This window comes from Zootoca vivipara, chromosome 11 (genome assembly GCF_963506605.1).
Source record: "Zootoca vivipara chromosome 11, rZooViv1.1, whole genome shotgun sequence".
Lineage (NCBI taxonomy): Eukaryota > Metazoa > Chordata > Lepidosauria > Squamata > Lacertidae > Zootoca > Zootoca vivipara.
In genome coordinates, this window is record NC_083286.1 from 31,815,761 (window position 1) to 31,832,620 (window position 16,860).

General features: G+C 41.6%; 1 protein-coding gene across 1 annotated transcript in view; it reads left to right on the forward strand.

Moving 5' to 3' along the window:
- Positions 1-16,860, forward strand: part of EDIL3 (EGF like repeats and discoidin domains 3) — a 237,998-nt gene that overhangs the window by 76,833 nt on the left and 144,305 nt on the right. Inside the window, exon 2 of the mRNA XM_060280211.1 lies at positions 9,261-9,389. Coding sequence (XP_060136194.1) covers positions 9,261-9,389 — 129 coding nt within the window. The remainder of the gene's footprint in view (positions 1-9,260; positions 9,390-16,860) is intronic.

Below are 16,860 nucleotides of genomic sequence, written 5' to 3' on the forward strand. Positions count from 1 at the left end.
AACTGAAAATCAAACAAGCGGACCTTGAAGATCGGAATAGACGCTGCAACATCCGCTTTCGCAACTTTCCGGAAAAAGCGGAAGAGAAAAGCCCAGCGAACCTAATAGTAAACTGGCTAAAAGACACAGTGCCAAACCTGAAAATTGAGATAGATGACCTGGAGAGGGCACACAGAGCTCTAAGACCCATGCCAAAATCCGACGACCCCCCAAGGGACATCATCGTGTGCTTCGCACGCTACAAAAAGAAAGAAGAAATTTGGAACTACCTTAGAAATTCGACCAACCTTCAATACAAAAACAACCACATACTGGCCTTACAAGATCTGTCCCAAGATACCCTAAACCGGAGGAAAATCTTACGCCCATGCACCCGACGTCTCCAAGAAACAGGGATCAACTACCGATGGGGCTTCCCCTTCCGCCTCATTGCAACAAAAAACGCAAAACAATACACAGCTACCAACAAAACGGAAGCCAAGCAATTACTGAAGGACCTCGGACTCAGCATCCCACCGGAATGGCTTCAAGATGACCCACCAAGCGACAGCCAAGACCAAGACAACGAAACAACAGCAAATGGCTGGACGAAAGTCCAGAACAACAAGAAGAAAAAGGCAAAGAATCAAGAGAAACACAAAGCACGCCAATACAACCAGACAACACCATCACACACGAAACCTTCCGGCCGACCATACGACACAAGAAGCCTGACCAAGACCGACGAAACCAACACAGCACAGAGGAACGACCTTACTGCAACAACAACCACAGCAAAATGAAGCAGCCGGAAAACATCGCAAGCTGAAGGACTGGTGACTCTCCCCTCCCTCCCCCCTCCCCTCTCCCCCCTAGGCTATGAACAAAACTAACACCAGCAACATCCCCCCCCGCCCCACATCCCCACAGAAACCGCCACTCCAACACCAGTCCAAACAACCACATCCCACATCCCCCTTAATCCGACAACTCACAACACACACCCTCAACACCCCCCCCCCCGAATCCACTCTAAGGAAAAATAACAAATGCAACCCACACACCCCAACCTACGATCAGGCTAAAAGATATTACCTAATTAGCACAATGGTGGCACCAGAGAGCGCACCAACACTCACACCTACACCCCAACACAAAAATGATGTTGCTATTAATACTGGCAACATTGTTCCCAAACCTTAAACCCGACATCCATATCGCAAGGACGCTTTACATTGTCTCGCTGAACACCCCCCATTGTAAACGACAAGGGGGAAGGCCTGTCTCTGAACACGGCCCTCCACATCAGCTGAGACCCAGGGCCAACCGGCCAAGGGCCAGACGGCCCAAAATACCCCAAAGGAACACCTATAAGACTACACATAGGAAACTCTATACAACTTACTCCCTACTCTCTAACCCAAATCTAACTCTAACCCCACTAGTCCCCTACCCACCACACCCTAGGTCAGCGGAACCCCAATGGTTCAGTAAACAACACATAGTGAGAGACACAGGACAACCTGGACGGGTTGGCAAGGAATCGCCTTACACAACAAATAGACGTGATGGCTAGCTTAAAAGCGATTACACTAAATGTGAGGGGGTTGGGAAACCCCATTAAAAGAAAACGCATTACCTCACACATAAACACCATGAAACCACACATCACCTTCCTACAAGAAGTACACAACCCCCCCAAAGGGAACAAACTTCTGAGCGACCCCCGCTTCAGTCAACAATGGGTGGCACAAGGCTCAGGAAAGGCCCGCGGAGCCTTTAATACTCAATAAAGACCTAAGGCCCGCGGAACCTAAGGCCCGCGGAGCCTCAATAAAGACCTAAGGCCCGCGGAGCCTGTAATACTCAATAAAGACCTAAACTTCAAAGCCACAACAGTCCTGAAGGACAAAAAGGGCAGATTCATTTTCATCAAAGGAACACTAGATGGCAAAATTAAACTGACAATCGGCTCTATATATGCCCCAAATTCAAAACAACTAGAATTCTTCCAGAAGACACTGAACAAACTTCTCTCCTTCATGGAAGGGGAAGCAATCCTAGGAGGCGACCTCAACCTAAATATGAAAGGCATATCCCTAAAAAACATCCAATCTACAACCCCATGGGCAACTTTCCTTCGTGGAAAACCCCCAATAACTAGGGACTCTTACAAGTTAATAAAACTGCTAAAAGACAGGGGTCTCTACGACATTTGGAGTGAACAAAACCCGGGAGACACTACCCACACATTCCAATCTGGACGGCATGGCACAACGTCCAGATTGGACAGCATTCTGCTCACACAGAGTCTAATCCCTTGGGTAGAATCATCAAACATAGGCAACATTAAAATCACAGATCATGCCCCAGTAGAAGTTACTATTAAAATAGGAGAGAGAACACTTAATACCCCATCATGGTCCTTTAACCCCATCCTAACCACAAACAAACAAATTAGAGAAAGTCTCACAAAAACCCTCCAAAATTACTTCAAAGAAAATGATGTAGACAACATAACAACCCCCCTCCTATGGGACGCAATGAAAGCAGTCACCAGAGGAGCTTGCATAAAAGAGAAAACACTCCTTAAAAAACAAACCACCACAAAGATTAGTAAACTGGAACAAGAAATTACAACCCTCTCATCACGCTACAAACAAACAGGATCCAAAAAACTTCTTAAACTTATAGAACAAAAGAGAAGAGAAATAGATTCCCTAGAAATTAATAAAACAATGATCAACATTCTATATTCTAAACAACGCTTCTATGAATATGGGGGGAAGAACTCCAGACTATTAGCGAATAGATGTAGGAAAAGAACACTCAAAACAAGAATACACTGCATCACCAAAAAAGACGGCAACACAACATTCTCCCCCAAAGAAATAACTTCAGAATTTGCAGAATTTTACTCTAGTCTATACACATCCCACAACCCACCTGAGAAGGGAATAAAAGAATTTATAGGAGGACTGACCATGCCTACCTTAACAGATGAAGAACAGGAATACATGGACAGGCCCATCACCCCAGAGGAAATAGACATGGTCCTAAAAAACCTGAAACCACACAAAGCCCCAGGCCCAGACGGCTTCACAGCAGAATTCTATAAGAAATTCAAAGAACCCCTAATGCCACACATGACTCGCCTATTTAACGACATCATGAAAGGGGGGCCCATCCCCCAAACCTGGACCCACTCCAAAATAGTCTCCATCCCAAAACCACTGAAGGACAATCTCAAAGTCGAATCATATCGCCCAATCTCATTAATAAACCAAGACTACAAGATATTCACATCAATCCTGGCCAACCGCTTAAAAAACTTCTTATGCAATTTAGTAGCCCCAGATCAGACTGGCTTCGTCCCTGGTCGCAATATCACAGACCCCATCAGGAAACTGCTGAACCTAATCGAACACAGCAAGGCAACCAAAACCCCACTGACAATTATGTCTCTAGACATCCTCAAGGCCTTTGATTGCCTAGAATGGAAATACCTGTTAGCAGTATTAACTAGCATGAAATTTGGCCCAAACTTTCTACAAGTCCTCAAACAAATATACTCCCAAGCCTCAGCAAAATGCAGAATCAACAACATAGACTCCAACAGCATAAAAATCCAAAGGGGCACAAAACAAGGATGCCCACTATCCCCCTTCCTATTTATACTGGCCCTAGAACCGCTAGCAATCCGAATCCGTGCAGCCACAGACATCAAAGGAGTTGAAATAAAAGGCAGAACATATAAAATAGGGCTCTTTGCAGATGACCTAATGGTCACAACATCAGACCCCTTAAACACAGCAATCTCCCTAACCAGAGAACTCAACACATTTGCAACGGTGTCAGGCCTGCGAGTAAACTTTGCAAAATCAGAAGCCATGTGCTTCAACACTCCTCCCCACACCCAGAAAGAACTCACTAATATCACCAAAATAAAACTCTGCCACACCAAGTTCAGATACCTAGGGGTACAAATAACCAAAAATCTCAACAAATTATACCTACACAACTATAAACCCTTGTGGCGACAAATAAACAAAGACCTGAAGAGATGGGACAACATGAATTTCACCCTCTCAGATAAAATGGCAATGATCAAAATGATCACTCTCCCAAAATTAACCTACTTATTCCAAACCCTCCCAGTCTGGATCCCCCCAATTCAACTCCGCAGATGGCAGAGAAAACTGCACTCCTTCATCTTCTCACATAAAAAACCAAGAATAAGCACCAAATACCTGCACCTCCCCACCTCACAAGGAGGATGGGGAATCCCTAACATAGAAACATATTACAGGGCCAATCAAATACGACATATAATCCCGTATATACTGGAAGATGAGACAAAACAATGGATACACTTAGAGAGAGACACAATTGAGAATATCAGCACCACAGCATACCCATTCCTCCCAAACAAACTAAGAAGGATCCCCACAACACTTAATAGGTACACACAAACCACGTTCAAAGCATGGAAAACAGAAACGGACAAACTAACCCCAACCACATCCCCACTACTCCCCCTGGTCTACCATCCATTATTCCACCAGGCAGCACAAAACATCCAAACTAAAACTTGGCAAACCAAAGGCCTATATCGCCTAACAGACTTCTATAAAAATAACATACCTCTGACAACACGAGAAATACAGGATAAACTAGAAGACACCCAAATACCCTGGTTAGCACAACACCAATTACATGCCCTCTTAAACAAGCCAGCAATAAAATTAGCAGCAACAAGACCCCTGACACCTTTTGAAAACCTCCTTCTAACGACAAAGGGTCACGGCAAAGGGATGGTATCTGCAATATATAAAATACTCCTCCAAAATTCCACAAACTCCCCAGACGCAATAAAAAAACAATGGGAAGAAGATATAGGCTATGAAATCAACCCCACTCAATGGACCAGGATGTGGTCTAAACCCCCATTTAAATCCATATCAGCAAAAAGGAAAGAACTCACTCTGAAAACCATCTACAGGTGGTACCTAACACCACGAAAACTAGCACTAATACGCCCAGGAACCTCATCAAAATGCTGGAGAGGATGCACATCAACAGGCACATATTTCCACATGTGGTGGGAATGCCCCAAAGCCCAACAATTCTGGAGAACAACCGTAAGAGAAGTAGGTAAAATAACCCAACAAACATTAGAACTTACCCCAGAACTGGCCTTGCTAAACATCTTCCAGGACAACAATGCCCACCTACATCACAAAGAACTCATAACCCACTTACTCTCAGCTACCAGAAACACCATAACCAGACACTGGAAAGACCTGGCAGGAGTAAACATGGACCAATGGTACCAGACGGTATGGGAAACAGCCCTATTAGAAAAATTAACCAATAAGTTGAAATTGACACGGGGTCAAATAGAAGAAGACGGCTTCACCCTAGTATGGTTCCCCTTTATCACATACACAGCGCAACAAGACAACGACAGAAATCCACCAACAGCATACAAATCAATATGGCTAACCTGACCCGCCCACCCTACTCACACAAAACAGACCTCCACAGCCAACCACAAAAGAAAACTATATCCTAGGCCAACCCCAACAACTCTCACCATCAAAGGAAAACAAATGCACAACAAAGAACCTGCACAACCGATGCTGACAACCCCCCCAACACACTTTAAGTAAACTAGAAACATTGTCACACTACCCCCACCCCCTCCCCTTATCTACCGCTCTCCCCCTTTTCCTCCCCAATGTCTCAACAATTGAAACTGATCTGTAAAAATGCTATGAGAGACACTGCCCATGTCTTTGTAAACTGAGAAAACCTTAAATAAAAAAAAAAAAGAAAGTCATTGATGTGTGTGTATATATAGGTGCCTCTTTGCTTTGCTGTTTGTTGCCAAAGGCAGCCCATATGCACTAAAACTACAGTCCTAACTATGTCTACTCAGAAGTAAATCACATTGACTTCAACGATGCTTACTCCACGTAAATGTGATTAGGAATTCATCTTAATCTGCTGCTTCTTGTTAATATTTTGGGGGGGGGGGAATGGAATTCATCACTCATTTATGAAAGGATCATGCAATCTTTGGGTTAGCAAAGAAATAGATTATGAAATCTTTTAGAGAGATTCAGTTCACTTGCAGCATTTGCTGAGTTGGGAGCCAAGCCACATGGCTCCTTCTTCACTTGCTCCAGGAAGTACGAAGAGCAAAAAAGAGACTGAAAGAGTGGGGAGCAGAGGCTGCTGAGAGCATGCTAGGCTGTAGGAATCCACACTAGTGCTTTGGGAATCAACCATTTTGCTGCTTCCTGTGGGAGTAATTTTGCTTTAACTGTGCTTTGTTTGTATATGTTTGTAAATAAAACATATTACATCATAAGCCTCTGGTGCTTTCTCATCCAGAGGAAATTACACAATCCTGGACCTCTCAGCACTTAAGTAGGTAAGAAACTCTCTTCCTAATAAGAGGAATTTTTAAAATAGCAAATTAGACACATGCATGCACATGAAGAAAGGGAATTCAGCTGGTAAAATGAGTGAGCTAGTCTCAAACATTTTTGATATTATAAAACAAGACTATGAAAGTAGGATAGAGAAGCACATTTGAAATTTGCAACTCGGCATGCAATTTAAAATCAGAGTGACATCTGACATCAAAGTGCTTAATCAAACTCCCGTGAAGTCAAAGTGATGCTATTCAGATAGATGCTTCCCTGGCAATATGAAGCTCTGCATGACAGCTGTCCAATCTGAAATGCTTTTACTGAGATCCTGCCAAAATTGTATGTCATATTCAGGACACAAACTTTTCTTTGCAAAGCAAAATTAATTTATTTTAAAATCCCACCAGTAAGTATGACAGGTGCATCAATTTGCGTGTCTCCCCCCCCCTCCAAAAAATGTACTTATTTAAACATCAGTCATCAGGCCTTGCTTTTTCACACACTAAAACCTTTGGCTTGCATTTTTTTTGGGGGGGGGGCTTTGCTTTCAGAAGAAGAAAGCTCAATAGTTGTATAAGAATTAACAGGAAAGTGCCTCTGCATTTTCTATGCCATATAGCAAGTGTTCAGTTTGGGCACTTGGGAGCATCAGGAAAGGCTGCTCTAAGATTTCATCAGCTGTCTTTCTAGCCTTTTCACCTGAGAAATTTAAAATCAGAAGCCAGATTTAACTTGGAGTCCTTTCAGTGAAAGGTGTGTGTGCTTCCATTGAGCTGGATACTTCAGACCAGTTTGGCAACCTCCCAACAAATAAGTTCATCATAAATTGTAAAGTTTATTTTGTAAACTGCCCTGTGATGTGCAGATGAAGGGTGGTGTATAAAATTAATAATTCATTAAATGTCATGGTCAGTAGGCCAACAATTGACATATTAAAATCAGAATTTTCTAGATATTTGTCTATATAATAATTTTCCCAGTGGTGGCAAATCAATTATGGAATTCCTTCCCACTAGAGATCTAGTTGTGTTCTCTTCTCTTGGTTTTCTTTAAGGTAAAAACTAGACTTTGAAATATAGTTGAAGCAGAGTTTTTGAGGCATTTATTGCTGCTTCTGTACTATATTTTCATTATTTATTGTATGTTATAGCATATTGGGTTTATTATTTTACACTAGTTTTATTTGTGTGATTATTATTAGATCCCTGGGCTTCTACAGGAGGAGGGTGGAATATAATACCAATACATGATAACAGGCAGAACTTAAAAACCAGGGAATATTATACTTGTATGTGTTTTTATACTTGTATTTTTATATATTTGCTCCTGTTTTGCTCTTTTAGCAACAATCAGAAAATGAATTCAAATATGCAAATTAGATAAAGGAACTATTGGGAGGAGTGAGGTAGGGGGATTATTGGTTTATGGGTCCCCCCCCTTGTTTTTCTTGTGTATTTTGTGTTTTTATCTTGTATTTTTATGTTGTCAATGACCCTAAAATCTATGGATTTAGGGCAGTATATAAATTCAATGAATGAATGAATGAATGAACATTGTAGCTAAAGCATAAAGGTACAACTCTGATCGAATGAGTTGGAGTCAAAGGAGCTTCCTCTGTCAGGAGATGCCTCTAGATTAGGCATCCCCAAACTGCTGCCTTCCAGATGTTTTGGCCTACAATTCCCATGATCCCTAGCTAACAAGACCAGTGGTCGGCAAAGATGGGAATTGTAGTCCAAAACATCTGGAGGGCCGAAGTTTGGGGATGCCTGCTCTAGATCCAACTCTATAATTCTAGGGTACAATCATACAACTCTGAAGAGCATGAAATTGTAGAATTAAAAAAGACTGGGCATTGCAATATTTGTGTGTGTCTTTAAGGGAAGTGCACTTGAAATGTTCTCTCTCTCTCTCTCTCTCTCACTCACACACACACACACTTCCTGTATATCTGGCAAGGTGCATGTGAATTTTATTCAGGACCACACTATTTAAGTACACAAAGAAAGTGGGAATCCATCCTAATGGTGTATAGGTATTGGGGAAGGTCTTGGGAGGGGGTGGTTGTTACCTTGTATAAAAATCCAAAGGAGATTGCTATTCTTTGCTAAGAAGTATCCCAAACACATTTGGAAGGAAGCTCACAGAAATAATATTAGGATTTCCTTCCCTCAACCCCATCCACAAACACATATATAGAACAGTGCATCTGGAGATCTCCTCTTTTTTTTTGCTTTAGGTCTGCATAAAATGCTATTATGATGCTTTGTTGTTGCACAAACTTGCTTTGGGAATCCATATTTCTATCACTTTGGGAATCTATACCTTGGATCATGTTGTCTCTTCTTATTGAAGAACAATCTTCTACCTGTCCTTATCCTAAACCAGGTGCCTCCATGTGTTTTTCTCTACAACTCCAGTTACTCCTGGTTTTTGGCCACACTGGCTAGAGCTGATAAGAACTAATGTCCTGCATATTCTGAGGTCACCAGAACGGACAAGGCTTGAGAGGATTCTAAGTTTTAGCACTAGTTTCCAATAACTTATTATTAGTTTATGTTGCAGAGATGAAAACACATCCATGTGCTTCCACTCCTTTATATTGTTTCCACAATAATACAACTCTTTGTGCCATGATAATTGAAGGGAGCATCACTTTTTATGAAGGTTGTTCCCATAAAAGTCCTAACAGAAACCGATCAAGTTCATTAGATAATTTGTTGCTAGGAAATACTGTATATGCTCTTAACCATCAATAAACTATATTTTCAACAGCATTCATCATGATTTTGAAAACTATATATTCAAAAGATTGTGAGAAATCCTTTCTTTGATTCACAGGGGATATATGTGACTCCAACCCCTGTGAAAATGGAGGCATCTGCTTGTCTGGGTTGGACGACAACTTCTACTCTTGCGAGTGTCCTGATGGCTTCACAGATCCCAACTGTTCTAGTGTTGTGGAGGTTGGTAAGTGCAAACTAAACAAAAAAAGCAATAATTTCTGAAGTGCCCAGTTCATTTCTGAATCTTTAAATGTGTCACATGCATTTTTGCAGTGCTAAGGCCATTATTTTGTTCACTACTGATGTCTGGGTCTTAGTCTTTCAACACTGGACTCATCTTCTTACATATCTGTAAGAATCTATTCTGGTGGATGGTGATGTGATACTAATTACTGTACCTCATTCACTTGGTATTATGACTTATCTACAATTTCTCAGTATAGCTGTATGGAAAAAGAGTGAAATAATCTTTATGTGATATCTCCTCTGCCCTAGGGAATATAATATATTGCATGGCTGGCCATTAGGGTGATGACTTTTTCATCTTTTTTTTCAAAAATTATTTCCTGTATCACAAATGGATGAACGTTTGCCTACGAATGACTAAAATGAGGTATATTCCATTGAAATATTTAAAAAGGTCACGCACAAACTGTTTTTAATTTTTTGTATGCCATTTTACCATTTCATAAAATTGTATTAACAATTCTATATATATATTGTATCAAATTTGGACACAACACCACATTCCACAATGGGGAGTGTTCTTAGCAACATAGGGTATACAAATGTCACACCTGCACAAGGTAAAAGCCCCTTTTGGGGACATCAAAACTCAGCCAGCAGACCCTGCAGGGCATCCTGGGAAAAGAACCTACAGGAGAGGTAGCAAAACATCGTCTTCTAGTGGCATCTATACTGTTACTGCAGCTAAATAAAGCTTCCTTGTGTGTTTGATGACCCTAGATAATGTTGTAGATATGTGACTCTAAAGCTTGGGTTCAATTTTATATCTGCTTACAGTGACTTCAAAAATGGTCAAAAAACTGATAAATAAAATTTTAAAAATCATTTTGTGCATGAGGTTTTTTTAATCAAATCTCTTTGAAAGTAAGATTTTATCTAATCTTTAATGAAAGCTCATCAAATTATGATACAGGGAAATGAGGTTGTAAAAAAGTAATCACCCTACTGGCCATGTAAATCACACATGTTGCATGTTGGATTTCTGTGATCACGACTACTAGAAATCACAATTGCTTATATTCAGAATCTCAATATCATGCAGGAAACAGACCTGACAAGGTTTGCTACAATTTATGCCCACAGCGTAGAGAAACAATCATGTGGAGGCTATTTCTACGGCGCTCTATGTCTGTGTCATAGTGTGCGAAGAGGCCTTTAGAAACAGTTGGTGCCAGACCAATAGACCCAAATGAACGGTTTGATATCAGAGATAACAGCTCAAAAATATGAATGGGTTAAACAAAGTACAGGTAGAGTATTAGCATTTCAAAGATGTCAGATGATTTTTTGTGAACTGCGTATAGCAGTTATCAGGAGGCTGCAGGCGGTATCACATTACTGGAATTATTTTAAAGCTACTTCCTGTCTATGTCCAGTGAGTGGAAAGAAGCTTTTATGGAATAACAAAACTAATACAGTTGGTTTGTGAGGCAAATGAAGCATCGCAACCCAGTCACAGTAGGAGAGAAATAGAGGCCAAGGGAAATGAAAGCTTTGGTTAAACTTGGCAAAGACAGTTCCATGCTGTTCATAATATTTCAGTGCTTTTCAGGTAAAGTCTCTCAGCTAATGGGGGTGGGGGAAGAGACTTGCAAAATCAGCCTGGGATTCATAAGTCAAACTTCTTGCCTTCCCTTTCCTGAATCATCTGTAGTAATAAAAGTTCAGCAGGCTAAAGGAAACCCACAGTGACATTCCCATTGCATTATGCCCCCACGGTAGCAGAATCAGTGCATAGTGAATGTGTTTCTCCTCGAAGGCATATGTGTAATATGCAGCATGACAGGGGTAGCCAGAATGGTGCCCTCCAGATTATTTTTGACTGTTACTCCTATCACACCTGACCATTACCTTGCTGACTGTGGCTGATGTGGGTTGGAGGCCATCAACATTTGGAAGAGACCACAATGACTACCTTTTATAAAATTATACTATATGATATGTGACTTATTTTCCCTAATTCCTGGATAGCACAAATAGGGAACCACCTTTGTAAAGAACTTGACTCCAGCCTATGTGTAAACATGTCCTTACATAAATGGATACAGTATTCAAGTTCCTTTACCTTCACCTCTCCTTATTGTTCCCATTCTAAGTTCTTCCCCTTCCTCTTTCTATGCATGTGTGACTGAATGGCTACTGCAGTCCGGGGGATTATCTTCTGTTGGGATGGGTGAAGGGGCAGGAAGGAGGGAGTCCTGTTGAGCTTGCTGCTGAAAAACCCATTCAACTTTAAATAATCAAAGACAGGCCTCTCAGAAACCTCACAGTTTACATATAAGATGCAAGGTAGCAGCCCACTACAATGAGCCGATGACAGGAGGCTATTTTGCCAATGAAAGTGATTATGATCTAATATAAAAGCATAATGAGCACATTTCAGTAGCACCCGCCAACTTGCCAGTGTCAGCTGTCGAGATGATTGTTGGCATCATAGCTGCCAAGTTTTCCCTTTTCTCGCGAGGAAGCCTATTCAGCATAAGGGAAAATCCCTTAAAAAAGGGATAACTTGGCAGCTATGGTTGGCATTCTTTCATTCTTCAGCAAGAGTCAGTGAGTAACCAGTACAGTTTCAGAGCCTTCTGCTGCTTGCCTCATTTACAGCTTCCTTTTGCTTAAAAACTCACCTTTTATTCTCTGGCCTAGTCGTGACCTTGTCCTTCACCCTTTCCTGACCCTTCTATTTCAGCCAGGTTCTTGTTTCTAAAATCCCTTGCAGCATTTTCTGACCTATAATCTTTTATGGCCACAACTTGTTTAGTTGGAGGGTCAGCTTGTGAAGGAGGAGGCCCAGCCCTGAACTTCAACCTTTCCATCATCTTCACTCCAACCAATAATATTTATATATTATTTAATATGCAAAAATCTCTAAGCAGTTTACACAAAATACAGCAAGATGCATTTAAAACCAAAAATACAGTGAGTAAATCAGTAAAAAACAGGGGCCACCAATAAAACATTCAGTTAAACATCAGTTTATAATAAAACAGCATCATCATTCTAGATGCCTTACTAAAGAGCTCTATTCTTTTGATCAGGTGTTAGCAAAAACTGCAAGATTTTTAGCGGGGGCAATTAGAATATGATCTATTATTTGATTATTGATGCAAGCCTCCAAAATGTATTTTGTACAGTTAAGTTTTTATCTCTATCTTCAGTACATTTTATTTTATTTTATTGCTATGGCTTGTGGCTGATGCAAATAAAGATTCTTCAGCCCCGTTCTTTTGCAACTGAATTGGCAGCAACAAACCTTGGAACCAGATTTGGCTCAATGAGTGGTTTTTCATTTAATTGTTAAAAAATATTCCTATGTTGTCTCTGCATCATAAAATGTCCAGATGGGTAGCAGTTAAATATAATCAGTAGTATAATCCAGTACAAAAAAAAAAAAGCACACGACCAATAAATCATTTAAAACTAGGGATGGGCAGGAATAACGTTTTTTGCACTGGAAATGAGTTGGGGGCCCTTCAGTGGTCCAGTCAAACATCACACACATACACACCAATTGGGTGGGCCTCAATCCAACCACCAGCCTGATTCTACCTCTCATTTTCCAGACAATGTCTGGGCTGAACAATGAGGCTCTCAGGTTTACAGGGCTGAAGCCCGACACCAAGACTTTGAATTGTGCTCAGAAATTTGAGCCAATGTAGATCTTTTAGGACTGGTGTGATATGGTCCTGGTGGCTGCTTCCAGTCTGCAGTCTATCAGTTGCATTCTGGATCAATTGTACTTTCCAAGTCTACTTCAGTGGTAGCCCCACATAGAGCACACTGCAGCCCCAAATGCATTTATTAGAGTTAAATGTGCATAAAAATGCATAGATTAGTGAAAATGATATACAGACAGAAGGCCTTTTTGGTAGTCACACCTGCCCTGTGGAATCCCCACCCAGTATATGTCAAAGAGTTAAAGCAACTATGCAATTTTCGTAGACATCTGAAAGAAGCTGTGTTTTCGGAAACTTTAGTGTTTGTTGTTGCTGCTGTTCCTATTTTTTGTTGGAAGCTGCCCAGAGTGGCCGGGGCAACCTAGTCAAATAGGTGGGGCATAAGAAATTATTTATTTATTTATTTTCACATTGCACTGGCAAATTATATTACCAAAAGCTGAAAAAGTGTAAATTCCAAAGGATGTCTCTGTTTAGGAAAGTCTGAATTAGGCAGGTTCATAAATGTGAAATGATTCTAATCTCCCCCACCCCCACCTCTAGGCACAAACCAACCATCATAGTAAAGACATAGAAGCCACGGTCCCAAAAACCTCACCCATAAATAATGTTTTATGTTTGGTAGGCAGGGCCCTTAATCGAGTTTTAATTTATGTTTTAATTGTGTTTCAGTTTTATAATTAATTTGTTATAGACTTTTATTGTTCTGCCTTGCAGTTTAATGTGTTTTTGTGGTTTATTTGTCTCAGAGAACTTTTGTTATGGGGCAGAGATTTAAAGGCAGAAAACAAACAAACAAACAAACAAAATGGCTACATGTGATTTCTATGAAGAGCATAATTTGAATTAGACAGTGAAGCTATTTCAAGCTGCAGATTTTTCTGTTTAAGCCTTGTTCTGGGCCAAATGAGGCCCTGGAACCCCATTGCCCAGTGGTGTGTGGGTCAATGAGGGGCAAATGGGGACAGGATTCTGTTGATGTCATGATCTCCATGTGGGCCTACTGTAGAAAACTCATATGGGTCACCATGGGATGAGGAATGGGTGGAAACCTTTATAAACTCCTCTGGAGTTTGGGGCCATTTCACCCCGTGAGCTTCAGGTTGCCAGAAATGAGATTCTGGTATGAGGAATAACTTTCTGACAGTAAGAGCTGTTTGACAGTGGAATGGTCTCTCTTTTGGAGGTTGGAGACTCTCCTTCCTTAGAGGTTTGTAAGCAGAGGTTGGATGGCTATCTGCCTTGGATGCTTTAGTTGAGATTCCTGCATTGCAGGGGGTTTAGACTAGATGATGCTTGGAGTCCCTTCCAGCTCTACAATTATATGATTCTATGCTCCCAGTACATTTCCGAACACAATTCAAAGTGTTGGTGCTGACCTTTAAAGCCCTAAATAGCCTCGTCCCTGTATACCTGAAGGAGCATCTCCACCCCCCATCGTTCAGCCTGGACACTGAGGTCCAGCTCCAAGGGCCTTCTGGCAGTTCCCTCCCTGCGAGAAGTGAGGCTACAGGGAACCAGGCAGAGGGCCTTCTTGGTAGTGGCACCCGCCCTGTGGATTGCCCTCCCATCAGATGTCAAAGAGAGAAACAACTACCTGACATTTAGAAGACATCTGAAGGCAGCCCTGTTTAGGGAAGTTTTTAATGTGTGACATTTTAATGTATCTTTGTTGGAAGCCGCCTAATAAATTATTTAATTCTGTGATTCTATGGCACTTGTAAAAGTGCAAGTTCTGCAGACCGAAGCGGCCAAGTGGGCAAGTATGATGTAAGATGATCCTTCAAGTTAACTGGTCCCAAGTGGGTAAGAACTTTATATACGAGTAGCAACATCTTCAGCTTGTCTCTGTAACAAATCAGGAGCCAGTGCAGATCCTTGAACAGAGGTATAATACGAACTGTTATGCTGCATCTCAGTTCAATGTAATTGTTGTTGTTTAGTCGTTTAGTCGTGTCCGACTCTTCGTGACCCCATGGACCATAGCACGCCAGGCACTCCTGTCTTCCACTGCCTCCCGTAGTTTGGTCAAACTCATGTTCGTAGCTTCGAGAACACTGTCCAACCATCTTGTCCTCTGTCGTCCCCTTCTCCTAGTGCCCTCAATCTTTCCCAACATCAGGGTCTTTTCCAAGGATTCTTCTCTTCTCATGAGGTGGCCAAAGTATTGGAGCCTCAGCTTCACGATCTGTCCTTCCAGGGAGCACTCAGGGCTGATTTCCTTAAGAATGGATAGGTTTGATCTTCTAGCAGTCCATGGGACTCTCAAGAGTCTCCTCCAGCACCATAATTCAAAAGCATCAATTCTTCGGCGATCAGCCTTCTTTATGGTCCAGCTCTCACTTCCATACATCACTACTGGGAAAACCATAGCTTTAACTATACGGACCTTTGTCGGCAAGGTGATGTCTCTGCTTTTTAAGATGCTGTCTAGGTTTGTCATTGCTTTTCTCCCAAGAAGCAGGCGTCTTTTAATTTCGTGACTGCTGTCACCATCTGCAGTGATCAAGGAGCCCAAGAAAGTAAAATCTCTCACTGCCTCCATTTCTTCCCCTTCTATTTGCCAGGAGGTGATGGGACCAGTGGCCATGATCTTGGTTTTTTTGATGTTGAGCTTCAGACCATATTTTGCGCTCTCCTCTTTCACCCTCATTAAAAGGTTCTTTAATTCCTCCTCACTTTCTGCCATCAAGGTTGTGTCATCTGCATATCTGAGGTTGTTGATATTTCTTCCGGCAATCTTAATTCCTGCTTGGGATTCATCTAGTCCAGCCTTTCGCATGATGAATTCTGCATATAAGTTAAATAAGCAGGGAGACAATATACAACCTTGTCGTACTCCTTTCCCAATTTTGAACCAATCCGTTGTTCCATATCCAGTTCTAACTGTAGCTTCTTGTCCACATAGAGATTTCTCAGGAGACAGATGAGGTGATCAGGCACTCCCATTTCTTTAAGAACTTGCCATAGTTTGCTGTGGTCGACACAGTCAAAGGCTTTTTGCATAGTCAATGAAGCAGAAGTAGACGTTTTTCTGGAACTCTCTAGCTTTCTCCATAATCCAGCGCATGTTTGACTGATCTTCTCCAATCCTCTGGCCATTGCTGAGTTTTCCAAACTTGCTGGCATATTGGGTGTAGCACCTTAACAGCATCATCTTTTAAAATTTTAAATAGTTCAGCTGGAATATCATCACTTCCACTGGCCTTGTTATTAGCAGTGCTTTCTAAGGCCCATTTGACTTCACTCTCCAAGATGTCTGGCTCAAGGTCAGCAACCACACTACCTGGGGTGTACGAGACCTCCATATCTTTCTGGTATAATTCCTCTGTGTATTAATGGTATAATTCCTCTGTGTATTAATATATAACCATAATAAAAGTGTCTGGTAAGACTTTTCTCGCACAGACTTCAAAATCACTTTCTGAGTTGCTTGTAACTCTTCCCAAAAGGAACTTGAAATGGATAAGCTTTGGGAGGATAACAGACCACAGATGACTATGACTTCACATGTGAACAGGTAGCGAAGTAGTACCGGTAGTTGGTGAGGTGTTGATGTGCTTACACAGAGCCATATTTAACTAATTAGTTGTGCTATTGGAAACCAGCACAAGGATTCCTGCTACCTCAATGCGATTTCCCCCCATCTCCTGTCCCCATTGGTGCCCCTATGCCCTCTCCAAACCTGCTTCAGAGGCTTGGGAAAATCCCCAGAACACTGTGTTGGGGCAG